The sequence below is a fragment of the Onychomys torridus genome, chromosome 7, assembly GCF_903995425.1.
Source record: "Onychomys torridus chromosome 7, mOncTor1.1, whole genome shotgun sequence".
Taxonomy (NCBI): domain Eukaryota; kingdom Metazoa; phylum Chordata; class Mammalia; order Rodentia; family Cricetidae; genus Onychomys; species Onychomys torridus.
Genome location: NC_050449.1, coordinates 38,493,328 through 38,520,962, shown reverse-complemented (window position 1 = coordinate 38,520,962; position 27,635 = coordinate 38,493,328). Strand labels below are relative to the sequence as shown.

Below are 27,635 nucleotides of genomic sequence, written 5' to 3'. Positions count from 1 at the left end.
GGCCAGAAGAAGGTGTCAGATCCCCTGGGTCTGGAGTTACAGACAGTTACGAGCTGTCATGTGGATGCTGGGAATCAAACCCAGGTCCTTTGCAAGAGCAGTCAGTTCTCTTAACCACTGAGCCATTTCACTGCCATTTCATCACCACCACCACCAAAACCACCATCACTACCACCACCACCACCACCACCTCCACCACCACCACCACCACCTCCACCACCACCACCACCACCACCACCACCACCACCACCACCACCACCACCATCACTATCACCACCACTATCACCACCACTATCACCACCACCACCACACACCCCCACCACCACCACCACACCCCACCACCACCACTATCACCACCACCTCCATCACCACCACCACCACTATCACCACCACCACACCACCACCACCACCACCACCATCACCATCACCACCTCCACCACCACCACCACCACCACCACCACCACCACCACCACCACCACCACCTCCACCACCACCATCACCACCACCACCACCACCACCACCACCACCACCTCCATCACCACCACCACCAATTTTAAATAAGATCAGTCCTTTTAAATCTCATGATTACAGGCCAAAGTCTAGGAACCACACATTTCAGATCAAGAGTTCAGTCATGAGCTGTTGCTTTAGCAAGCCTGTTCAACACTTTTGAAAAAGACATACCCAAATTCCATAGGCCTAGCTAGCGGCCACCAATGCAGATCCCCAGCGTGAGGAAAACCACTGAGTTAAATCCCCCACTTCCAACATGACACCTCCAACCTTCCCCAGAACCAATCTGGTCCCCATGTGCTGAGTCCCTGGTGGCTCTCCCCTGGGGAGATTTTCTCAGGAGTTCCACACTTCAAAATCCACCTATCACCCTTCATCCGTGACATAAAAAAAAAGGATAGTTCCCACAAACCACATTTATTTGGGGATAATTCATCAAAAGAATTGTTTTTGTTGGTTGGTATCTCTGTGAGCCTCTTCGTAGCTTATTCACAAAAAACACTGATCACATTAAAGATCCGGTCCAAGGGACTGCTTGAGACCACGGTTAGACCAGCCAGCTTCCCAGCCCCAACAGACAGCACACCACTTCTGGGAGAAGCCTATGATTTCCCTCCCCCCATCAGTGCCTGTTTATCTGGAGAAGTTCAGTCTTCCTGCCAGATTCCAAATCCTCCATCTTCGGGCCTCTGATAGAGGTCGAGACCAGTGAGAAAGCAGAAGTCTATATTTTAGCTGGCACAGTGGCTCAGGGGCCACCAAAGACACAGTCTTTGCTGCTCCTGAGAAGAAGTACCTCTCTTTTCTTCTCAGAAAGCTTGCTGTGGTGGGGAATTCCCGAAGCTGACTTTTTTTTTTTCCAACTGGATTATTTGGATCTGACTGGAGAGAGGGCCAAACTGGGTGCTTTGGAGGAAGAGGGCCAAACTGGGTGCTGTAAGGAAGAGCAGAAGAAACAAACACATCTGTAAGTAGTCAGGGGCTTGGGGTTGAGCTCAGCAGTGAAGTGCTTGACTAGCATGTGGAAAGTCCTGGGTTCAATCCCCATCACTGAAAAAAAGTATGTCTAAAAATAACAGTAGCAGACACTCACTGAAATTGTCCTCATATGTTTGGTACAATACTAAACTCTATATGCACCGCCTCATTTACCCTCACCACCACCACCACCCCCGAGGCAAAATTACTTTCCTTTTTTTGGAAACAGGGTCTCCTGTGACCCACGCTGGCCTCAAACTTACTGTATAGCAGAGAATGGCCTTGACATTTGTATGTAACCTACATACATGCTTGTCTGTACTTAAAATCATCTCCCTGTTTCCTTTGATAGAATGCAAATACCATGTAACTAGGTGTTCTGATGTAATACATTGGGAATAACAAGAGAATGTCTGCACACGTTCATTGTAGACATTTGCCAGGTATTTTCCAGGTGTGGTTGGCTGAACCCATGGATTCTGGAAACGAAGTTACAGACTACATTAAAGCAATCCAATCAACAGCAATAAAATGACAGGCTCCCTACTGACATTTCTATCAAAGAATACCTCTGCTGTTAAGGTTTCCAACAAGAGCCTGTAGCCTGGAGTTTGGCCCTAAGGGTGTGTGTGTGTGTGTGTGTGTGTGTGTGTGTGTGTGTGTGTGTGTGTGTGTGTACATGCCTATGCACATAGGGACCAGAAAAAGATACTGGCCTAGCCCTTGGAGCTGGATACACATGTGCAGGACTCCCACCCATTACACAGCACTAGGATGTGAACTCTGGTCCTCAGGACTGCAGAGCAAACACTCCCAGGTGCTTAGCCACCTGCCAGCCTCCCACGGATTTATTCATTTTGGCACACAGCCTTTCTTCTCTCTCTCTCTCTCTCTCTCTCTCTCTCTCTCTCTCTCTCTCTCTCTCTCTCTCTCTCTCTCTCTCCCCATCTACCTATCTATCATCTATCTATCTATCTATCTATCTATCTATCTATCTATCTATCTACCTATCTATCATCTATCTATTTTGAGGCAGGGTTTCTCTGTGTAGCCCTGGCTATCCTGGAACTCACTCTGTAGACCAGGCTGGCCTCAAACTCCAAGATCCATTTGCCTCTGCCTCCCAAGTACTGGGATTAAAGGCATGTGCCACCATGCCTGGCACATCTTTCTTTTTTTAGAGATTTGTTTTTACAAATCTATGTAAATATGGGGGAGGTGTGCATATGAGTGTAGGTGCCCACAGAGGCCAGAGGCATCAGGTTCCCCCTGGAACTGGAGTTACAGACACTTAGGAGTTGCTTGACATGACCATTGAGATCCAAACTCGGGTCCTCTGCAAGAACAGTACGCACTCTTAACTGCTGAGCTGTTTCTCCAGCCCAGCACATAGTGTTTCTAAGTAACCTGGCCAGCCCTGAAGGCCTCTGTGTTTATAGCCTGGGCCTCACCTCACCCACACTTCAGCAGACCTGAGGCATTAAGGGGACAAGGACATCAAGGGGACAGAGGCACTGTTTTCCTTGCACAGCATGTGGGTGGGGTGGCTGTGAAGAGCAATGTTATTCCAAATTATCTCCCCTTCAAGACTTTCTACAGTGCTTGTAGGGGACACTCCCGCCAGTAGCCATGTCGGCAAGTCTCTAAAAGCCAAGACGAGGCCTGGCCTGTTGCTGGAGTATCACATGGTAATAATGGAAGATGGATGTAGAGGAAAATGACTCTATTCATCCACAACTCCAGAAGGGCTAATGTTTTACTTGATGGAACGGAGCCAGATCTCTGATCTCATACTGCCTAGGCAGACCTTGCTCCACTGCCATCAGCTGGGAGTCATGTGTCTTCTGTGCAGTAGGACAGGAGCAAACAGCCCAGCATTCCACATGCTCTGGAGGCCTGCCTTGCTGAATTCAACAGAGTACAGCTCCATCATGGGGTGGGGGCCATTAATTAGTCTATAAAATAACATGGTGCCACTGTCAGCCAATTCCTTCCTTCCCACCCCTACACACTGCACAGCAAGGGGCCCTTTCTGGGTGCCCTTCTTCCCTGAGTTGCCTTGGTAAGACTCAGACTCCATCCTACCTTCTGAAAAGCAGCCTGTAGCCTGCGCGTCAGTTAGATTGTGAGAAGGTAATAACAAAGTTCAGAATAACCAAAGCCAATGGCCAAAAGGGATCCTGCTTTTACCTTTTCAAAGATTATGTGTGTTCACCATGTGTGGGCATGCATGTGTGTATGCATGTGCATTTGTGTGCAGGAGTGCAGGTACATGCATAGAGTGCTGTGCATCTGGAGATCAGAAGACTTCCACCTCCTTCAAGACAGGATTTCTTTCTTGTTTGCTGTCACCTACACTGGGCTCTGTTTCCACCTCTCATCTTGACGTCCAAACTGGGATTACAGACGGGCATGCTGACAGCTTTTTATGGGTTCTGGAGATTCACATTCAGTCCATATGCGTGTGCAGAGAGCATTTTACCAAGCCATTTCCTTAGCCCCACACCTTGTTTGGAGACAGGGTCTCACATCAGCCAGGCTGGCCTCAAACTGGGTATGCAGCTGAGAATGGACCTGAATTGTTGTTGTTGTTTGTTTGTTTGTTTTTATGTTTTGTTTTGCTTTTGTTTTTCAAGACAGGGTTTCTTTGTGTAGCCTTGGCTGTCCTGGAACTTACTTTGTAGATCAGGCTGGGCTCAAACTCAGAGATCCTCCTGCCTCTGCCTCCCTAATGCTGGGATTAAAGGTGTGAGCCACCACCACCATCCAGTGACCCAAGATTTCTTATGCCCTTGCCTCTAGCCTTTTAGTGCTGAGATTACAGGCATGTATTACCGCAACCAATTTACATGGTGCTGGGACTCAAGCCCAAGGCTCCAGGCAGGGAAGACATTACTCTACAAACTGAGCTATATTCCTACTCCTCTACCGTCACGTTTCACTCCCCTGCAAGCCTCGTCTGATGATCTAAGATGCTTTATTACATCTATTTAACCAGAGCTGGGCTAATGAGAAAAGGGTCCCCCCCACCACCACCACTTTCTCTGCTAGTACTCGCTATCAGTGATTTTAATCCTAAACAGTATATTCTCCCTGCTTCCTACTGCTGGGGGGCGGGGACAAACAAAAAAATTTGTCCTCTGCAAACAACCTCTTCACTCCTGCCTCCCAGAGCCTAGACTATCCTCCTCAACATGTGCTCCCTCTCCAGAAACCTGGTTCAGCTAAGGGCGCAGAATAGTCCTCACCATGGTCATGTAGGTGGCCTCTGATTGTCCGCTTGGTCCTTCATCCATCCTCTCCCACGTAGTTATTGAGGAGTAGACATGTTTCTGGGGGATTGAGGGGGGATATACAAGATTCTTAAGGGTCATCCAGGAAAGAGACTGTTCACAGGAGATCAGTGACCAAGTTCAGGGGTTATGGAGAGCTAGATGAATTGTTATCAATGATGATAATTCTGACTTCAGTCTTCCTGAGTTAACTCACGGGAAAGGGTACCTGCCTCAAGAACCAAACTGTCTGCTTCAAGACCAAACACCTTTGCATCTCTAAGCACTGACTTGGCAGTAGGGGACCCTCATCTTGCAGAATAACTTGTAGGCTGGCACTAATTATCAGCTGTTATCATCTAGCAGAGGGTTGATATGGCAAGGACAGCCCTCCCTGAACCTCACAGCTCTGAGATCTGGGGACTGTGATTCACCATCACACCACTCTTAGGAAAGTGACACATTCTTAGGCTTCTGAGGATTGAATCAGGTTGAATGAAAATTCTCCTCTTGGGACAAAAGCAACCCAAAACTCAGGAAGCTGATCAAAGAGAAGTGTCTAAAAGTTAAAAGGGAAAGGGAGAAGGGGCAGAGGGAAGGAAAGGTGAGAATACAGGAGCTTGGGGAAATTCATCTCTCAGCTCCTGTTTATAGCTCCACTTCAAAGCACTATGGAGGGGGAAGCCCTTGGTCCCCTCTAAAGGTTCCTGAATACACCTGCTCTTAATCATTAACTCCTTAGCTCAGGAAGGTAACAGAGTCCTCCGATTCCAGGTCCAGGGCTCTTTCCTATACCTACCCCCAGGATCTGCTGCCCAGGGTGATCCGACCCAGGCTACCTTGCCCCAGCCCATTCCTCTGCAGCAGTGATAAAGGCTTTCTGAGGCACTGCTGTGCACAGAGCCCTGGCCTGTGGGCTGAGCTGAGACAAATGAGTAAGATGGTGTTCCCACCCTCCACCTCCCAGTGCTTCCTGCTGGAGTGTGCTGCCACTCCTGTCCCCCTCAGCCAGCAGGCTGTCCTCTCACCTCTGGATTAGCTTTCTCTTTGCTCTCCAAGCTCTTCAAGGAAAGTGTAGAATTCACTGAACTGTAAGGCATGAAAAGTACATGGAATTAACACTCAGAACCTCACAAGGCACACTGATTCACTTAGAAAGAACCCAACACTAAATGGGTCTCTTGCATCCAGTGGGACACCTATATCACATAGGACCCTTGCATTACTTTATGAAGAGACTCTTGGGAGGAAGTAAATACACACAGAGCAGCTCTTCCGGTAGGAAATGGGAAGATGCTCTGAGGATAGTTTAGGCTGAAACATGACTTCACCTTCTCTGTTTTCCCTCTAACAACCTCTGTCCCACAGTGAGAGGCAGAGTATAGCGGGGCACAGTGGCATCTTGAAGTCCCAGCTAATCCTGAAGCTTGGAGCCAGGAGTTCAAGACCAGCCTTGGCAGCATGTAGAGATCCCATTTTAAATTTACTATCATCATCGTGTGTGTGTGTGTGTGTGTGTGTGTGTGTGTGTGTGTGTGAATGTGTGTGTGAATGTGTGTGTGAATGTGTGTGTGAGTGTGTGTGTGAATGTGTGTGAGTGTGTGTGTGAGTGTGTGTGAATGTGTGTGTGAATGTGTGAGTGTGAATGTGTGTGTGAGTGTATGTGTGAATGTGTGTGTGAATGTGTGTTTGTGAATGTGTGTGTTTATGAATGTGTGTGTGTGTGTGTGTGTGTGTGTGTGTGTGTGAGCATGCTCAAGTTACAACATGTGTGTAGAGGTCAGAGGACAACTTCTCATAATCTGCTTTTTTTGTTTTTTTTGTTTTTTTTGTTTGTTTGTTTGTTTGTTTGTTTGAGCTGAGGATTGAACCCCAGGCCTTGCGCTTGCCAGGCAAGTGCTCTACCACTGAGCTAAATCCCCAGCCCAACTTCTCATAATCTGTTCTCTCTTTCCACCTTGTTGAGACAGAGTCTCTCTTGCTGTTTCTGCCCGCTCTGCATATGCCAGGCTAGCTGACCAGCCAGCTTCCAGGTGATTCTCCTGTCATCATACCTCATCCCACCATACAAATGCAAGCTATGGTATCTGACTTTTCATATGGGTTCTGGGAACTGACCTCAGGGCATCTCACTGGCCCAAGAGACCTCATTTTAATGAGAAGAGAGGGGAGGGGAGGGGAGGGGAGGGGAGGGGAGGGGAGGGGAGGGGAGGGGAGGGGAGGGGAGGCGCTGTGAACAGAGGAGGTAATATAATTTTAAATAACTGAACAGAGAGAGCCCATGGCATTTGACCTCACTGTCTTGTTCTCAGTACTGAGAACTGGAACCGTCAATGAGTAGCACACATCCAGCAAGACCACATTTCCCGGGTCTGTGACCTCCCCAGTGACAACTGAGTGACCCCCCCCCAGGCTGTGCACTCTGACCCTTCCCTGAACAGGCCCTTTGACTTTGCTCTCTCAGCTAGTTGCCTCATGTATTTGTCAGTAAATGTAACTTTTTTTTCCTGTTTTGATCTAAGAACAGATTTTTTTTAAAAAGGTATGGGCATAAAAATAAACCATGTTTGTCTCAAATGGAAATATTTTTTATCATATGATTGTAAAGTTGTATATTCTCACTTTTAAATGAATCAAATACTACAGAATTAGACAGTTGGAAATTGAGGTCTCCAAGTGGTCCCCTTAGGCGACAGGATCGTCATCTTCAATGTCTGATAATGCCTCAGAATTATCCTTCAGGACTCCTGTCAACGACAGCTAAGTAAACTCCCAGACAAAACATAGCCAGTGTACAGGCGCCTGCCATGAACACTGTATTGCTTCTTTTCTATAAAATCAAGATCATACTGCGCATTTCCCTCACAACCTTCTTGGCTACCATCCCATGCCATCACATGCTGGCTCGTATGTAATAGTATATTCAATAGAATGTCCACTCATCCAATCATTGCCTTCCTGAGAGATGCTGTACTCACAATGACTCCAGATTTTTATAGGCAGCAAGGTTTCAGTGACTGTATTTATGTGGAAATCTCAGAATAGTAGTATTTCTTTAGAATGACTTTCCATGACACGGAGGCCCAGAGTATGGACATAAATTGGGAGCAGAGCTTACACTGTCTGGCTCTTAGTCTTATGCTCAAATGCACGCCTGGAGCAATGACCCTTTGAGGAGCCAAGGAAGTTCAACGCCAAGTCAGATAGCTCTAGGAGTAGCGGTGGACCTGAGTAGGCACAACTGCTTTCTTTAGAATCTTCATATCCCGAGGAAAAGTCACTCAGACATCAGTATTGTGAGGCTAGAGGTGGTGTGACTTAGTGGTAGAAAGCTTGTCTAGAATGTGCAAGATCCGGGGTCCAATCCCCAGCACAGTAAAAGAGAAAAAAGCCAATACTCTTTAGTCTTTATGGGTCTTTCCCATTGCTGTGATTTCAACTGAGGCTTTAGCTTAAACTGCCAACATGTTTCACTAATATTCTGTAAACAGAAACGCTCAGAGCTGCTGATAGTGAAATACTAGCTTCTGTATCCTGGCATTCGGGCATTTCTAAGAGTCTGGGAGAGCTCATGATGAAATCCAGCCCTCTAACACATTTCAAGCCAGGCATAATGGTACACACCTGTAATGCCAGCAAATGAGAGATTGAGACAGGGGGACCATGAGTTCAAAGCCTGCCTGGATACATAGGGACTTCTGTCTTAGTCTCCTCCCCAATTCATAACTTCTCTTGAGCAGTCCATGGGTGCTATTACAGCCTTTGCTTGAGGTCTATATCTGAACTGTGTTCCACTTAAACCCCCATTTGTGAGGGAGCTGATAATCTTTGTATAACAGCAAGGAGAATGAGCATGGTACAGCAATGTCCAAGCCTTTCTGAAGTGTGGTGAGCAAAGGGGGCAGAGCCACCTATAATGACATCAAATGTAACAATCAATGCACCATCGAAGGGCACTGGCACTCTCTCCCTCTTTGGATTAGATGAGGTCAGGCTCACATTAGGGTGGTACGGCTACTCTTCCACTTTCATTTAGAAACAGACTACACACTTGGCCTTCTGACTGAAAGGGTGGGGATAGTCACACACCTCTTATTCCACTGGGTTTTCTTCACAATCAGTATCAAAACAGGAAGCAGCAAGAAGGTGGCACAGAGAATCCCCACAATTATCACCAGCTGATTCCCATCCAGGATCATCGGCTGATTAGTCTTGGGTCGAGAAGTTGTTGAAATCGACACTTGGGAATGAAGAAAGCATCGAGGGACTCAGTATTCCAGAAAAGTGGAGAGCCCCCATAACCCATGCCAAACAACAGCATCCAGGTCAGGGAAGCAGGGAGAGAAGGCCAGGCTGCGTCCCATATCAGGACACAGGGACACCATTCCCGTGAGACTAAGAGCCAGGCCAACCCTGGCTTAGCCCTAAAGCTTAAACTTGGCAGGAGAAGCAGCTGCCCTCACCTATGCTAGATTTACATCAATAGTTCTATGTTAAACCTTGGTTTGCCAAATGACTAGATGTAAGGGGCATTTTCAAGGACATTTTTATGGGCAATGATTGTCTCAGAAAGAGTCTATGCTACAAGATCCAGATGTATAGTCACAATGCTAAATAGGGCCTCCAGGGTTTTTTCATGGGTATACTACCTGTCCCTCAGCTCATCTATCCACTCTAAAGACATCTGTCAGCATTTCTTTGGCACCGGAGATCTCTAGACACAGAGGATGCCTACAAAGACAACTGATGGCCACTTCCTGCCTCCCAGGAGGGAGACAACCGTGACAACAGAGACGTCTGTCTGTAGGGGGAACAGAAGGGCACAGAGAATGGGGTGCGCAATTCTGTGAAGAGCATGAGAAGAAACTTCTGCCAGCAAGTGCTAAATTTTAATGTGAGTTTTTAAAGAAGCATTCCGTTCGTTGGGCTGTTGGTGGTGCGGAGAAAGGCCAAGAGGATGTCATGCCCAGGGTCTGGTGGCCTGACGGGGTGTTTTGAGGAAGTGGAAACAGCTCCACAGGTGCAGGTCAAAGGTTGAAGCTGAGGTGAAAGGAACTTAGGCAGGAGAAATAATGGAGTCCAAGTCAGGAAGGCGCTTCATCGCCTCGGCAAAGCAGTTGGCTTTTTTTTTTTTTTTTCTACAAATCCCGGAGTAGTCAATGCAAGGTGTATCTATCCTTGGTGGGATGGAGTGCCCTAACTTGTGATTTAGAAAGAAGGCCTTGGCTAAGGATGAGAGCAGAGGCTGGATAGAGGCCAAAGTCTAAAACAGAAAGAAGACGGCCAGAAGCAAGCCTGGTGAAGGCTGGGAAGGAAGGTGGCCTCAAACTCAGCCAAAAAATGACATGACTTATTAGGAAGGAGAAGACTCAAGGGCCATTCCCTCCCTGGCATCCAGTTACCTAACCGTGTCCATGGTGGTGGCATTCACCAATGTTGGGAAGATGGGATGAGGGAGAGGCATGCATATCTGAAGGATCTGTAGAAATTTGGTGTGGAGTTGAAATATTTGCATGCATATAATAACCCTGCCCCTCCACACACACACACAAAACCAGCCCTCATCTCCATGTGTTCTCATGCTTGGATTCAGCCAACTGCAGAATTGTTATCTGTGTTGAATATATGAAGACCTTTTTTCTTGCCATTCCCTTAGCAATATGAGGCAACAATTACTTACATTAGGTATGATTGGTAATATAGAGGTGATTTCGAGTATAAAAGAAGCTATGTGTCTGTAATAAATAAATACCTTTTTTAATATAGCGTTTTTATAGAAGGAGCTTACGCACCCACAGATTTTGATGTTTTCAGTGGAGGAATAAGTCCTGGAGCCAACCAAATTTCCTCAGATATCAGGGGACACATATGGCTGTTTATAAACATTTGTGCCAATCTAATTGTGCCCAATATAGAATGTAGGTTAAACACAGCGTCTAATGTCACTGTGCTGAAGAAGGCCGGGGGTGGGTGACTCGCATGCCACCGGGGATATAAACTCAAGTAGATCTGGCAGTATGAGCCTGACTTAAGACAGAACCATGGGATGAGAGCTGAGGTGGGGGCACCGGACTGAGCCGAACATGAATGGAAGAGAAGGGCACAAAGGGTAAGCTCAGAGAGCCACGCCCGGCGGCTCCCCAGGGACAGGTATAGCTGTGCCCCTCGCAGGAAGGAATTCATCTGCCTCAAGATGGCATGCGGAGATAAGGATGAGGGCGGGTGTATCTATGTCTGTGGGCAGGGTGGCCTGAGATGGAGGTGAGTCCCCACTCCCCACTTCCGTGTGTTTTTTTCTGTAGAGTGGAAGGAAGGTTTGTGAGAAGGGAGCACACATGGGATGAAGAGACTTCTTGAAGAAATCCGCCTCTCATGCTTCCCTCTCCAGCTGGGGCCATTAGCACTGACAAGAAGGTGTCTCTGGCCCGCAGCACTGAGGTACTTCCCTTTCTAGTCATCCCCCACCACCCTCAGCCAACCACAGCCAGCTCCTTCAGGCCCCAGTGAGAGGCGAAGTCCACAGGCCACATCCTGGCTGCTAACTGAGTTATGATTTAACCCTCACCTCACACAACCTGCCTCAGACAACACAATTAAGTCTTTCTTCTCCTCCATGCCCGAACATAAAACCTTTTGTCGGAAACCCCTCTGTTTCTCGTTCTGGAACCCTCCTATTTTCTCTCTGGGCATGCCTGGAGCCTCCCTGACTCACTCCAGACATTGTGCATGGCCCCTCAGCCCTCTTCACCCAAATATTAGTTACTTTGAGATGTCTCCTGGATCACATGCAGCACAATGGTTTTCCTGGACTCCAGCTTCCCCAGGTAGATGTGACAGGTGTAGACTCCTTGGTCAGACTCCTTCACTGTCTGAAGCATGATAGAGCCGTCGTTTCGGGAGATGTCGCCCACCAGGTTTACCCGGTTTCGGAAGCGGCCCTGGTTCTGGAAGTACCCACTACGCTCATTGTAGTCATAGCTGTTGAAGTCATAGCGCCAGACAACCTCCTCCTAAAGGAAAGGTCAAAAGCATGAGGTTTGGAGGGCTGCAGGGAGTATACTGGAGGAGACTTCAGAGCTGACAGGGCCCTGCCATGTGAGGGCAGGGAGAGAGTTAGGTAACATGAAGTCGTGTTCACATGCACGTGTACAAACACACGTGTACTGGTGAGGAAGACACCAGACCACAAACAACTGTTCCTTCGGAAGAAGCGGGTTTAAGAGCGGCCAGTGGCTCTGGCCTGTAATCCTAGCTACTCAGGAGGCTGAGGCCCGAGAATAGCAAGTTCAAAGGAGTAATTTAGCCGGACTCTGTCTCCCAATAAGGAGTAACAAGATGGAAAAGTTATAATTCTGCAGCAGAGTGCTTGCCTAGTTCAATGCCCAGCACCGGAGCTAAAGACAAGAGAGACAGAAAATGAGAATATAAAGTAAAAGTAGTTCACTCTTTTCCAGAAAAGGAAAGGAAGGGAGGGAGGGAGGGACAGATGGACGGACAGATAGACAGAGAGACGGAGGGTGGGAAGACAAAAGCATACTTTATTGTCCCTGCACTTCCAGTTGGATTTCCAACAGGCAGATAAAGCTTGTCTAAAATTGACTGTTGCCTCCAAACCAGTTCCTTCCAGTCCATCCCATTTCGGTAAATGGCAATGTCTTCTTCCACGTGTTCAGGCTAAAGATCTTAGAGTCATCTTTAATTCCTCTTTCTTTTTTTTAAAAACTTATTTTATTTAATTAACATCTTCATTTATTTTACATACCGACCACAGTTTGCCCTCCTTCCTAATTCCTCATTCTTAAGCAACTTGTATCAAACTCGCCAGAAAATCTGTGCCCTCTGCCTTCAAAGAACAGCCCAGCCCAGCCCTTTCAGCCACCCTTCCGCTGCCATGCCAGACCCAAGCCATGCCGCCTCTCTACCAGGGGCCTTCTCACCTGTCTCCCTGCCCGCCCTTCCCCACAGTCTACCCTCAGCAGATGAGCTTTGAGAAACCTAAGATCCAGCATGTCGTCCTCGCTCCAACCTCCCCTGGCCCCTCATTTCTCCTGCAGACCCTTTATGATCTGCCCTGTCTCTTCCCTCTCTCACACCCACTTCAATTCCTTCGCTAGATGTAGTTACAGACACCCAGCTACTGCCTGAAGGCTGGTCTCAGAGCTACTGTCCTTGCTGCTCCTGTAACTGGAACCCTCTGGTCCTCTCCCTCACTGTCTTTACACTATCTCCCTAAATGCCTCCTTGATGAGGCTTCCCCGGCTATCTACACAGAACCACAAGCACAGAGCTCAGCTTCACGTTCTTCCTAGCTCTTTACTTCTTGTCATTGTCTCATGGTGGCTCTCTCCTCCACCTTTGCTGCTACTGCTCCATCAAGACAGGGGCTTTGTTTGGGTTTTGGATTTTTTAGAGACAAAGTTTCTCTGTGTAGCCCTATCCATGCTGGAACTCACTCTGTAGCCCAGGCTGGCCTCAAACTCACAGAGATCCACCTGCCTCTGCCTCCCGAGTGCTGGGATTACAGGTGTGCACCACCACAGACAGGCCAGGACAAAGTCTTTGAATGAATGGATATTGAAATGTTTTACAAAGGTGTGTGGTTATTTGGTGATTGTGGTCATGGTACAAGCAGTGGTATGGATTGAGACCATGGTCTTATGCATACAAGACAAGTGTTCTTTCTACTAATGAGCTGCATCTCTAGTCATAGATTTTTTTTTTCCAAGAAGAAAGAAAAGCCACCGGGCAGAGCCAGGTAGATCTCTGTGAGTTCGAGGCCAGTCTGGTCTACAGAGTGAGATCCAGGACAGGCAACAAAACTACACAGAGAAACCCTGTCTCAAAAACAAACAAACAAAAAAGGAAAGGAAAGCCTTTGAGCAACAGTAATGAGTTATAGACGGAAACACAAATGTAGAGACTTGGCCCCAACTCCTCTTTCTGTTGTGAATCATTTGCTGCATAACATACAAATGCATGACCATGGGGGCTGGAGAGGATTCAGTGTTGAGGGCTGAGCTGATCCCAGGCTTTCCCTGAAGCCTTGATGTGTGGGGGAGGAACACAGCTCCTCAACTTGCTTGGTAGATCCTATAATGGCGGGGTGGGGGGGGGGAGCTGTGGCTTCAGACCCTGAGAACTCAACTCTTCCCTCTCTAAGGGGCTACAGTTACCAACCCCAGGGCTGATGGTACTCAGTCTACAATGTCCTTGAGACACCCTGTGTCCCCTAGTGCAACTGATCAGTTTCCCGCTGACTTCACCCCATTACATGATAGTTTCTGATGACTGTCTCGTCTCTCCCCTGGAAATATTGTATAAGGTCTTGGACTTCTCAATACACTTGCCTGTGTGAGCCATGACCTTGTGCAAGACATCCCAATGCCATACTTTCCCATCCTTTTCTTTACCATCATCTGAAGGTCACCTCCCACTTAGGAGCCTGCCAACAGAGTCCAGTCAGCTCAGGAGTTAGAAGTACTTGTTCTTACAGAGGGCCCAGGTTCAGTTCCCAGCACCCACACAATGGTTCACAACCTTCTGTACTCCAGTTCCAGGGAATTAGATACCCTCTCCCTGGCTCCGTGGACATCAGGCATGTGTGTGGTACATATGATATGTGAAAGCAAAACACTCACACACAGAAAATAAAGAACAAATAAGTAAGTAAGTAAATAAATAAATAAATAAATAAAACCTAAATGCATGACAAGTTCTTTGGAGTGAACTTGCAGCCACATACCATCCCCCACCCTCTACCATGATGCCACCACTTCTGATGCCCTCAGACAGCATGCAAGAATCAGGTGTGAATGACTTTGTTAGCGAGATGACCCGGAATACATTTGAATTTATAAAACTTCTCACTTTAACTTCTATCAATAAGTCATCTAAGATGTCGCCCATACCACGTTTTTATTACATTTATTTATGGAGGGGCAGTTGCATGGTGTGAATGTAAAAAGTCAGAGCACAGCCTGTACAGTTCTGTTGTCTCCTTCTAGCACATGGGACCCAGGGGCTGAACTCAGGTCATCAAGCTTGGTAGCAAGGAAAGGCCATCTCACTAGCCCTCAGTACACATTTTTTTTTTTTTTTTTGAGCTGAGGATCAAACCCAGGGCCTTGAGCTTGCTAGGCAAGTGCTCTACCACTGAGCTAAATCCTCAAACCCTCAGTACACATTTTTAACCCACAAATACCATGTCATTGTTGAGATCTGTTAGTCCAGTGAACTAACTTGCTACCTACTACTTTACAGTTTATAGTTCCTATAAAATAGCCTTCACTCTGGCTCCCAAGGATCTACCAATCCCAAGCCCTGGAAAGTTTATGAAGATGAAAAAAAAATCTCTCCATCACACAAAGTGAGTACTGGAGTGCCAGGCCAAGCTCACAGAAACAGCACACATTAGGACAAGAATGCGATTGTATTCTTAGGCCTGGCCCACTGCTTTCCAGGTTAGGCCACAAAAGCCACCCCGCTTTGCTCCGACAAGGATTGTACACTGAAGAGGAGGTAAAGGGAGTCTCGAGCTCAGTGGCCGCATCATGTACAAAGTGTTTCCTGTGTCCCCTTGCACATCAGTGTCTTAGAAACCTTAACATTTAAGCAATCAGCTCTTCTTCCCCCTCCTCCTTCCCCTTTCTCTCCCACACTTCCTCTCCTCCTCCTCCTCTCTTCACCCCCTCCCCTTTCTCCTCCCCATCCCTCCCCCCTCTTCCATCTTCTCCTCCCTCACCCCTTCCCCTTCTCTTCAGCAGAATCATATTTCCCACCAAGAAGCCAAAGTTGTCCAGACAAGGGGCTAAAGCAGGAGCCCAGGTCTGACAGACTCCCAGGCCTGGGCTTTTTCAACGTCGCCCACCACATAGTACCTGTTCTCCTCTCCCTGCCCTCCCCTGCCTCCAGCCAGGGGTCTCTACAGTGAGGGCTCCTCCCCATTACCTTGGCGTGGTTTCCAGAAGAAAACATCCAGTCCACCTTGGTCACATGGTTCTTTTTTGTGCTCTGGAAAAAACATCCCATTGGAGTTGAATCGCCTACATGGACTGTGAGCTCTGGGGATAAAATGATAAATGGAGTCAGACTTAATATAATCAAACAGAGTTTCTAGACAAAGTCTGGGGATGGGGAGATGACTCAGTGGGTGAGAATGCTTATCCTGCAAGCCAAAGAACCTGAGTTCAAATCCCTAGCACCCACGTAAACAGCCAGGCACATCGCCTTGGAACCCCAATATTTGGGAGCAGAGACAGGTGGACCTGAGAGCTCTCTGGCCAGTCATCTGAGCCAAAATGGTGGAGTTTCCAGTTTAGTGAGAGACCCTGCCTCAAGACAAAACAGTAGAGAAAGATGGTGGAGGGTAAATATAAGTGCACCCTTGAGTATATGAAGAGCACACAAAGAAAGAAGGAAGGAAAGGAAGGAAGGGAGGAGGGGAGGGAGGGAGGGAGGAAGGAAGGGAGGGAGGGAGGGAGGGAGGGAGGGAAAGAAAGGTCTAGCTAAAGATCTTCAACAGTAAAATGTCATTGTCACAACCAAACATGTGGACAAAATATTCAAGAGCCCCTTCTCTCAAAGCGACATGGTATCCTAGCCCAAGAGAACGTGCTCACTCTGCACAGACACCAAATCTGGGTTTCCTGTTGTTTCTACACTGCAGCAACCACTTTCTGCTTGCCTTTAACTCCTTTATCTTTCCCCCTTTCCAGAAATTCTCTCATATTTGAAGTCCAGATGAAGGACTGAGAGTCCTGAAACCCTCGCTTTCTGTTGCTGGATACAGAGACCCTACCGTGGGCACAGACAGTGGAGAGTCAGAAAACTCATTCTCATATTTAACTTCCTGGATCTTCTAACGGAGGGGAAAAGATGAACCATGGATAACTTTCTTCAAATTCTTTGACTCGTTTTACAAGTTATTTTAGGATTTGCTTGGGACATAGTTCTGGCTTCCACACAGGTCATGGGATTCCTTGCAAACTCGGCCAAGGAAGTATCTTTCCCTTTGACTGCTTCCCCTCTCTATTTCAATCCTGCCCTCTCCAGAACCCTACCTCCCCAACTGACATGACACCCCCCTTCCAGCTCTCCAGGCCTTCCACCTCCTAGGGTAGGAGCTTCCTCCTGCTGGCTTGTGCAGCAGCTGACCCCACCATATTCTCTCTGAATAAGTCATTCTAAGAGATCCCCGAAAAGAAGGCAAATAGAACAACATTGCTAATTTTTCCACTCTGCCCTCCACCACGAAGTCCATTAAGAAAGCCAAGGCGGGATGGTGCAAACGTCTTAAGTAGACAGAGTTCTTTCAAAAGAATGTCAAGCAAAGGTCCCAATTGAACAAATGCAGTGCATAAGCAGACCTTTCATCCAAGTTGCCTCCCTGGGAGAACTTGAACTTCCTGCCCAGTAAATGAGCTAGCTACACAGTAGGAAGCAAGCAAAAGAAAATAATATGAACTTAAAATCAGTGGAGAGAATTCTTTTGCAGGCAGTGAAAACCAGCTCCAAAGGGCATAAGCAGGGAAGGAAACTCCCTCTCAATTACATCATCCCTTTAAGAACTGAACACTAGCTTTTAAGTCAATAATAACTGAACAATAATAGTCCTCTTAATGCACTGAGCATGTGCCAATCACCTTATAGGCAGCCTAGCAATTAGTCATTATAACATGCATGTTTAGTCCCTAAATCTGAATCCATCCAGTGCTTCATATATGTTAAGGACACACTCAACCATGGAACTATATTCCTAGCTGAAGTCAGTATAATGTTTCTAGGTTCTTATTGTATTGCTCTCCATTTTGCATGGAAGAATAGGGAAAGGCACTCAAAGTACACGGGTGCTAATTAAGAGAAAAATCAGAACTCACAGCCAAGTCCAAGTGAAAACAAACCCCCAGCATTCTGATGTACCCTATCACATCATGTGAGAAGAAACAGGCCTGGTTCCAGAGCAAAAGGATGAGAAACATGTTATTTTCACCTAAAATATTTAAGAACTATAGAAAAGGGCATTGATGTGGTGGAATTGCAGGAGGATTATAAACTGGAGGGTATACCTTACAACGAAAAGTCACAGATGACTATCAACATGGAGTTTCCACATGAACAGAGACAAACGCTATAAACAAGTGGACCACGGTCCACTCAGCAATGAGGCAAACTGTGGGGCTTAGATCTGTTCCTGCTTTAGCTGGACAGGGAAGTGAATGTGGGTTGCCTCTGACTACCCTGAATGTGATTCTAGACCATTGCCCTGGCTTCTTCAGCTCTTGAAATTGGCTCCTGCTGGTTCCTTCTTGGTATCCACAAGATGGGAAGGAACAACCACCTTGTGGGCTGCACTCTGAGGAAGGTTTGGGTATGCCAACAGAGACTGGGGCAGAAAAGGGACTCACAAAGAGAATCTTGGGGAAAAGCAAACATCAGACTTCCTCCCTTTTCCTGGAGGACTACAGCTTTGGAATTAAGAAAAAAAGGATACAGGGAAAATGAGGAGAGGTGCCAGAGGCCACTCCTTATTACTCTGTACTCACAAATTGAATTCACGAGGGACATTAGTTCGAGAATTTCATCCATTACACTAATGTGTATTGATTGCCTACACTTTACCAAGATCTATGCCAAAGGCTTGTCAGAGGCAAAGGACCGAAACCCAGACAAGCAGGGAAGACACACTGCATGGGTATGACTAGCATCATTAGAAAGAAAGGCAAGGTGTTGGGGGAGTTTGCTGAGTAGCTAAGGAGGAAAGCTAGCAGGAGAGAGTAGAGCCCCTAGATCATGGCCCTCTCCTAGCAGGCAAGCAGCCTTGGGCCATCTGCTACCCCTTTACGCCATGCCATGCTCACTAAGGATTCATTTGTGTTATTTTTTTAATGATGAGTGTGTTTAGTGAGGGTGGTATGTGCATCTGAGTGCAGGTGCCCAAAGAAGCCAGAGGAGTTGGATCCCCCTGGAGCTAGGGTTACAGGCCCTGTAAGCTAGGAACCAAACTCCAGTCCTCTGCAAGAACAGTATGTGCTCTCAACTGCTGAATCATCTCTCCAGCCCCTATCCCACACTCTTGTTTTTTCACTGAAAAAGTTTTTTCATGAAATACATTTTGATCATGTTTTCCCTCTCCCCCAATTTCTCTCAGATCTTCCCCACCTCTCGACACACCCGACTTTCTGTTCTTTTTTCTCTCTCCCTCTCTTAAAACAAAACAAATAAACCAACAAAAAACAGTCAACAATAAAAATAATAAACACCACACACACACACAAACAAACCCCACAAAACTACAAAAATGAAAATCAAAACAAACAAGCAGAAGATTGATAAGACAAAAAAATGCTCAAACAAAGAAAAATGAAGCAAAAAAAAAATCTACAAAAATACCACTGGGTTTTCTTTCTGTTGGTCAAGTAGGGCATGTGACCTGCCCTGAGGTGTGGCTGGATATACCCAGTAAGACTCCATTAGAGAAAATTAATCTTTCCTTGGTAATAATTGGAATAGCTTCTTGGCTAGGGGTGAGAGCCCATGTCCACCTTCCCCTCTGAGTTCTGGGACCCTGACTGGCTCGTACAGGCCTCGTGTGTGCTTCCACAGTCTCTGTGAGTTCATATGTGCATCAGTCCTGTTGTATCTGGAAGATGCTGTTTCCTTGGTGTTAGCATCCCTTCTGGCTCGTAGACTCTTTCTGCCTCCTCTTCCACAGGGTTCCCTGAGCACTGAGGGGAGAGCTTAGATAACGACATCCCATTTAGGACCAAATGCTCCTAAGTCTCCCACTCTCTGTACATGGTGCAGTTGTGGCTCTTTGTGTTAATTCCCACCATCCCACCACTCTTAAAGAATGCATGTATAAGCCGGGTGGTGGTGGTGCACACCTTTAATCCCAGCACTCAGGAGGCAGAGGAAGGCAGATCTTTGTGAGTTCAAGGCCAGCCTGGGCTACCAAGTGAGTTCTAGGAAAGGCACAAAGCTACCTAAACAGAGAAACTCTGTCTCGGGAAAAAAAATAATAATGCATGTATATTGTTTTCTTCTTGTTTTTTGAGACAGGCTAGTCTCAAACTTTCTATGAAGCTGAGAATGAACTTCAGCCTTTCAAGTGCTGGGATTTCAGGCATGCGCCACCACACTTGGCTAAGCATGAGATAGTTTTGTGGTTTTCTAGTAGTTTTCATTTAATATTTTGTCTGGAAATGTTTATATGGATATGGGAGCAAATTTTAGATGCCCTGGATGTGATTAGTTTGGATATAATGAATGTATTAGAAAAGAGAGATATGGAAATTGTTTGTACAACAAAAGATTTCAGAGTGTCCTTGGAGTGGGCAGCTTCCTGTGCCGCCATTTTTAGTCCAGTCTAACTGCAGTCTACGAATGTCACCGTCTCTAAGTAAGGAATAGTCTTCACCATTTAAAATTCCTCTGCTGCCCTTTATCTCTGGGGGACTTTCTTTCTAGCAGCTGCCTGGCCCTCCAACCCTTTGCCTTCGAGACCAATCCAACACCCACTACTGCTGCATGTGAGACTTGTTCTTGAGAGTTCTCTGGAGTGTAACGTCTCTTTGGGTCACAGTCTTGGCTGCTATCCTTTCAGCTTGGTCAGAGAGAAGAAAGAACTTTCTAATGTCTGGCCTGCCACACCCCAGGCACCTCAGTTCCAACTGTCACTTGCAGACTGTTTGAAAGCAGCAGAATCTGACTTTAAACAAAGCCTGGCCTGACATTACGATGAACCGATCAGCAACAAGGAAGATGACTTTGGGTGCTGTTGGTAGAAAGTGGGGGGTGGAAGGTAGGTGGGGGTTGCCCCTCTGTGGGGATGATCTTCTGCCAGCCCCTGCTCTGTCCTCACATTCTGCCTGAGATTCCTGGAAGTTTGGGTTTCTACCAAAGGACAATCTTAAAACCACTAAGCAGGGCTAGGGGATATAGCTCAGTGAGAGTGTGTTTGTCTCACGTGACTGAGACCCCAAGGTTCAATCCACAGTACTGTAAAACTAAAGCTAGCAAGACACTGATGTCACTCCCTGAATTTACAGACAGGGAAATAAAATGCAAAGAAGTAAGAGAAAGCTGCTCCCTCCTCCATCCCTAGAACTCCTGACATAGGTGCTTACAAAATATGGACAAGGGGAGACATCCATGTGCCTGCCTGCTAGGAAATGTCAGACACAGCAAAGAGAACACAGAGAAAGGAAAGATTCCAGAGCTCCAGTATCAGTTCTGTGGTTTATCAACAGGTGTCCTTAGGCACACGGCTCAGCCTCATCAAGTCACAGTAGCCTCCTCCAAGATGGAAAGGACAATACAAGCTTCCCAGGGGTTCTGTGAAGAGCGAGTGTGCTCAAACTAACAGTCACTGCTTATTGAAGGGACGTACTTAGTCTAAAGGCTGGCACTGGTCAGTTCTCTCCCTCTTCCACCAGCAGTCTGTTGCCCTTTCACCCCTCTCTGAGTGAGTGACCCCATACCTTTAGGCTCCTCTGGCAGCACGTGCAGTTGCACAGACATTTTAAACACCATGCTCTCACTTTTGCGGCGGACTTCACAAGTGTAGGTCCCCTGGTCAGCCTCTTGCACATTTTGGAGCAGGAGAGAACCGTCATTTCGTAAGATGTCCCCCACCAAATGTGAACGGTTCTGGAAGCGTCCCGTAGGCACGCTAAGGTTGGAGTAATAGTATAGCACGTATTCATTCTGAGAGTAATAAACATTGAGAAAGTCAAGAGAGGAGCCAGAACTGGGAGTCTGGATTGAAAAGACCATTACATGGAAACAGTGAAGTTATCATCATAATAATGACCAAAAAGTACTCAGCTAATAATATTAATAATGATAATGTACCAAGCAACTGCCCAGCTTGTACAAGACTCAATGACTAATTTCCTATACAGACAAATGAAACATAGTATCCATAGTTTCATTTCAACATAAGGAAAAATGCAACACCTCCCATAATCACTCTGGGGATTAGAACTCATAACTTTTTTATGACTCTAACATAACTCTAACACTTCCTGTCTTATGATAGGGTTGGTGAGATGCCATTCTAATCCCTTGGTATTGTAGGCTGTTGTTCCCAGCAGGACAGGCAGGCTGCCAACTGCCCTGCTCCAGCCAACAATATCATGAGGAGTCCTCAGTAGGAATGGTGGCAGGATGGGAGGGGGAGCCCTGGGGAATTCTTTTTTTTTTTAATTATTTATTTATTATGTATACAGAAGAGGGCACCAGATCTCATTACAGATGGTTGTGAGCCACCATGTGGTTTCTGGGAATTGAACTCAGGACCTCTGGAAGAGCAGTCAGTGCTCTTAACCTCTGAGCCATCTCTCCAGCCCCAGAATTCTTAATTCTACTTCCACCATAGCTCTGCTTCTTTTAGAATAGCAAGTAGAAGTGCAGTTTTGAGTGAAAGTAGCATTGCAGGGATAGCAGAGAATATGCTCTGAGCTGCAAAAGCAGCCATTGATTTGCAAACATAAGTATTTCTTTGCTGGTAGCAAACTACTTGGGCCACATTTCACAGATGATCCAGACACCCACACATCTCCATGGACTTTGTAATAGAAGCTGAAGACAGTTTCCCAATCAGAACTCATGAGAGCAAGTCTCCTGCCTGGATGCTAATCCCAACACTTCAAACAAATGCAAAGAAGCAGCGTATGGTCCCCCAGAGTAGAATGCTAAAGAATTGTCCCAACACAGAACGATACCTGTACCATAATTCTTTTTTTTTTTTCTATATTTTTTTCTATTTTTTTAAGCTGAGGATCGAACCCAGTGCCTTGCACTTGCTAGGCAAGTGCTCTACCACTGAGCCAAATCCCTAACCCCTGTACCATCATTCTTATGCATAGTTCATCTGTCTAGACTACAGGAAATGCCTCTCACATCCATCATTACTACCCTGTAGGGCAGAAGACAGTAGAAGCTAACTGAGAAAACTCCATGTCTCCCATCGGCCCTCAGCCAGTTAAGTACTGGTAGCATTACGGTCATGTTTCCTCTCTACAATGAAGCAAGGTTGGATAATCTACCCTGCTGATGATACACAGCCAAATAGCTAAGCTAAGAGAAGACCCAGTGATGACTCCTTCCAAAGCTCTTGCAATACTACCTTGAAGACTCAGTGACTGATTCTCCCACGCCCAGGCCATCTTGACACCATTAGCCAGAGGCTTGACTACACAGTCAGGCCACACCTCCTTACCTCAGCATTTTCCCCTTTTGAGAGTGTCCAGTCCACTTTGACCACACGTTTCTCTTCTGTGCTCTGGACAACACATCCCATGAAAGCTGAATCACCCACATGCACTCTGAGCTCAGAGGAGGAGACAGTCATATCAGCCAGGCCCCAAGAATCACCTACAGGGGTTGAAGGATAGAAGACGTTACTTAGACAAGTAACTTCCACAAGAAAACTCGGCATCAATCTCTAGATAGCATGCATTTCCCCTCCAGCCACAATCCAGCATGGTCTAAGCACTTCGAGGCCCCTCACTCAAACCAGTATGGCAAAGGAGAGCAACCCTCTGCTTATCTACATGATTCAAATCTGAAGGATTCTGCAACCTTCAAACCGCAAAAAGAGCTAGCTAGCTGGTTCCCTTGGCCTCACTGGTCCCTTCCTCTTTTCTAGAATTCCTCCGCCTTGCCTTTCTAATGAAAGGAAATCCTGAAATCCACATCTACTCACTCACTTCTCTTACCTCTGCATACAGTGTTCTTAATGGTGAACTAAACTAAACAGGAAGTGGGCTCATTCTCGCTGCTCGTGAGCTCACGGGTTCCCTCTCTGAATGATCTGAATGATCATTTGTTTTCTTCCTCTTTCCCCTTTATTTAATCCCTTCACGAAAAGCTTATCGCTGCGTTTGCTGGCTGAGTCTCTCTACAGTAAAGTAGGCCAGAGCAGCCAGCACACAGCTTTCTCTTTCAATTCCCATTGTGTTTGCCCTCTCCCAGCCTCATCCATTCCACGAGTCGCCATCAACTCTGGCTTGTAGGAGGCCTTTGCTGGCATGGATTTTCCCCACTCCCTCATCTACCCGTCGCTCACAGAATTTCACTAAAAGCGAAAACCATGGCAAGGACATTTCTGTTTCCACAAGATGTCCTCTGGCACAAAGACAACAAAATCAAGAGACAGATTTAGATGCTGCCCAGTTCCTATCAAAGAAGAGCCAAATGAACACATATGGGAATGAGCAGGAAAGGTGCCAGCCTTTTCATCCAAGCTGTCTCCTGAGAGAAGAGAGAACTTCCTGCCCAACAGCAGACTCACACAGTAGGGAGGATGGAGAAGAACATAGGAACTCTCAACCCTTTGGATGGAGGTATTTTGAAAAACACATTACTAGCTCCAGTGACTATTGGAATTTTCCTGTGAGGAAGAATTGAGTATGCATATGTGGGCATGTGTGTGTGTGTGTGTGTGTGTGTGTGTGTGTGTGTGTGCACACACATATTCTATGTCACCTAGAATTGAGCAAAGGCAGCACTTTTGTTTATTTTGTTGAGTAATGGTTCACTGTCTACAGCTCAAAAAAATAAAGAGAGCCAGTGAGATTCCACCAACCCTAATGACCTCAGTTCAATCCCCAGATCCACATGATGCAAGAACCAGTTCCTGCAAGTTGACCTCCATACTCGTACCCCCACTTGAATAAGCACACTGATGAATAATAATAAAGAGTTGGGCATGATAATGCATGTCTGTGATCCTAACACTCAGGAGGCAGAGAAAAGAAGATACAGCGTTCTAGGCTACTTTGGGCTACATAGTGTCAAGTCCCAAAGAAACCCCGGACAAATGGCTAACATAGCAAAGCGCACACTGACCACCAGGTCCTCTCAGCCTTACAAGTACCTGTTACAGAGTCCAGGCTCCTCTCAGCACTTCTCACACAGACATCTCCCCCCCAAACCTCTCCATACCCTGAGCTCCCTTCCCTCAGCCTCTGAGTCCTATAGAACCCGAGCATTTTGGCCACACACTGTCTTTGTCCTCTCTGTCCCCTTGGCCTCTTGGTTTTTCTCACTCTTGGTCCTCTGCTCTTGGCTCCTGGCCCCCCCTCTTGCCTCTCTCTCTCTTCTCCTCCTCTCTCACTCTCTCTCCTCTCATGGCCTGGTCTATTCTGCCAGCCACGTTCAGTCTGGACTCTTCCAGATGCCTCTGGCTGTTCTCTCCTCGTGTCTACAATAAAAACCAACCCTAGGAGCAGTCATAGCCTCATTTTCATTCACATAGAAAGAAAGACCCTGGCTACAAGTTAAATTAGTAAATAAGAGAGTAAAGCATTAAATTAATTTCTTCTTTCCACAGGTCTGTTTCCATGGAGTAAGGGACAGGACATAGGCAGAAAAGAGAAAGGAAGTGGAAATGAGCAGCAGGAAGCTGCCCTGGGTACCTAGGCAAGGTCTGAACAGGAGATTCCCACCCAGTCCACTGGGGCCAAAGCAGGCTTCCCAGAAGGAAGTAAAACTCGGGGGAAGCTTGTGGAATCCGGAAGGCTTGAGCAAGCTTTTTGGGGTGAGGTTCTGGGGGAGGGGTAAAAGTGGGAGGAACCCAGAGTTCCAGGCAGAGAAAAAACAACAACTACAATTGGGAAAGAGTTCCCTGTGTTTAGAAATGACAAAAGTGTCTGCCTGGCTGAAGCATGTTGACACATAAAAAGGGCCCTCCATTTCTCTTTGGTCATTTCCCTTCCTATCTGAGACTAGCTGTGATTGACCGACACAAATGTCAACCGTAGGAATGCCACAGAGAAACTTCCCTTCACACAAGTATGTTCCAGAACACCCAGGACGTACCCAAAGACCTTCTGGGCCCAATAGAAACAGAAGAAGGCAAGAAGAACCAACAGCCATTTCACCAGAACCGAGAGGTTCCAGCCCAGCGTTTCCATATCTCACAATCAAAGGGGATGAAACATACATAAAAATTGGCTTTTGGAAACATATGAGACTAGGGCTAGCAAAATGGCTCAGTGCGTAAAGGTACTTGCCACCAAGCCCAAAGACCTGAGTTTAAGTCTAGGAAACCACGTGGAGGAAAGAAAGGACCAGCTTCTGCAATTTGTCTCTGACATACCCACACCCTTCCCCCACAACACAAAATAAATAAATAAATGTCCAAAAAAATTATGGGTACAAGCCTTCAGATACTGCCCCTAGTCTCTCGTTTCCACTTACCCAGAATTGCTGGAATCACAATCAGTTTCAGGAGGCAAAGCATACTGCTTTCAAGTTTTCGATCTTAAGATAAAAGGAAAACCAGAAAATTATGAACAGAGAACATTGTTAAATGAACAAACCAACAGTGAGGCCATTGTGGGCCAGTGCCATGTGGACCAGCGCCACTGTGGGCCATGTTCTGTCTGAGGCACCCGCACAGCACTAAACATGGGAGGCAAAGCTCTGGCGCAGCCACACTTGACGTATGAGGAACAGCTGGGAGAAGGAAACACAGGAGTTTGTATGAACAAGACTACATCAGGATGCTGAGGAGGGATAAGGCAAAACAAAACCAAGTAATGTTTGGAGAGACCCTTGGGGTCTGCTTCATGATGGCAAGAAGGGAAGGTCAGATGAAAGTCACTTTTCCAAACAAAAAGAGCCGGTGAGTCCGTGCGGAGGCCTTGAGACAACCACTCTAGATATTCTACAGCCTGGACACTTCACATAAACCAAACACTACAGGGATCCGTAGCCCCAACTTTTTACCTGTCCCTCCAGCTCAATGGGAATTGCTGCCTTGATGCAGGTAAAGGGTGTTTGGTCCGTGTGGGAGAAGAAATGTACAAAGAACGGAAACTGATTGATCAATGATTTGCATTTGGACATTACACATGCCTAGCAATCGCTCCGCTAACAGAGTCATAGCCTCAGTTCACAAAGGGGAAATGTTAAGCTGACATTTAACATAATAAAGGTTAACATAATAAATGTTAATACTAAAGGTATTAGTTATCAAATTTAAAATATAAAGACACCACAGGAAATACCCTTTTTTATCAACCTTTAAAGGCAGGACAGTGTGGTTAGAATTAAGAATTGAGCTGAACATGTAAAACCATTTCTAATGTCTTTGTTATGTCTGTGTTATTAATTTCATGACACCCTCCAGCTCTTGAAAAATGACTCACTGTTCTATACCAAGTCCCCCAAATGTTCTTAGCCAAAGTGAAGAACCCTAAGACTAAGAACTTACAACTCAGTCCATCTTGGGGCGCAAACCATCTCAGCTGTGACTCCCAATACCTAATGGCTCGGCCACTAGAACCATTCTCTCAGAACTGCTAAGAAATGTTCCTTATCGCATTAATAGCAAGGGTCTGGGCCAGCTCTGCTGGGATATCTGGTACTGGCCATTTCCTTTCTAAAATGCAGTTGTCTAGAACTGGAGAGATGGCGCAGCAGCTTAAGAGCATGTACTGTTCTTGCAGAGGATGAGTTTGCTTCTCAATCCCACTTCTAGTGGCTCACGGCTGCCTGTAACTCTAGCTCCAGGGATATCTGGTGCCTTTGACCTCCAAGGGTACCTGCACTCATGTGCATATACCCACACACAAACATACACACATACACAGAATTCTAAAGATAGAATAAGAAATACATATTTTTAAGTGGTTGCCAAGAAAGACGCCTTACCTGTATTCCAATCAACAAAGTCCTCTTGGAAAATGGAAACTACTCAAGGAGATTCCTTCCCTGGGTCTTCCTTGACTCACTATACCTTAGCTATACCTACAACACAGGATGACAAAGCAAGAATCAGATATGATCATATAGATAACAGTGTTTTCAAAAAGAGGAAACATTGCTAGACAGGATCCCATTTTCTAGAACCTAAGAGCCAGA

The 27,635-nt window shown here is 46.5% G+C and overlaps 1 protein-coding gene across 2 annotated transcripts; it reads right to left on the bottom strand.

Annotated features, from left to right (window-relative positions):
• Positions 1–944: 944 nt before the first annotated feature.
• Positions 945–27,635, bottom strand: Jaml (junction adhesion molecule like). Of its 2 annotated transcripts, XM_036191852.1 has the most exons (10): positions 27,426–27,635; positions 25,968–26,030; positions 22,984–23,138; positions 21,242–21,467; positions 15,711–15,823; positions 11,527–11,773; positions 8,853–9,003; positions 5,792–5,852; positions 4,740–4,823; positions 945–1,447 (listed from the first exon to the last, which is right to left on the bottom strand). In XM_036191852.1, the coding sequence occupies exons 2-10, from the start codon at positions 26,008–26,010 to the stop codon at positions 1,382–1,384; spliced, it is 1,146 nt and encodes a 381-aa protein (XP_036047745.1). In that variant the 5' UTR covers positions 26,011–26,030; positions 27,426–27,635; the 3' UTR covers positions 945–1,381. The 2 variants fall into 2 exon arrangements, with proteins under 2 accessions (XP_036047745.1, XP_036047746.1); XM_036191853.1 differs by lacking the exons at positions 25,968–26,030; positions 27,426–27,635 and adding an exon at positions 23,483–23,817.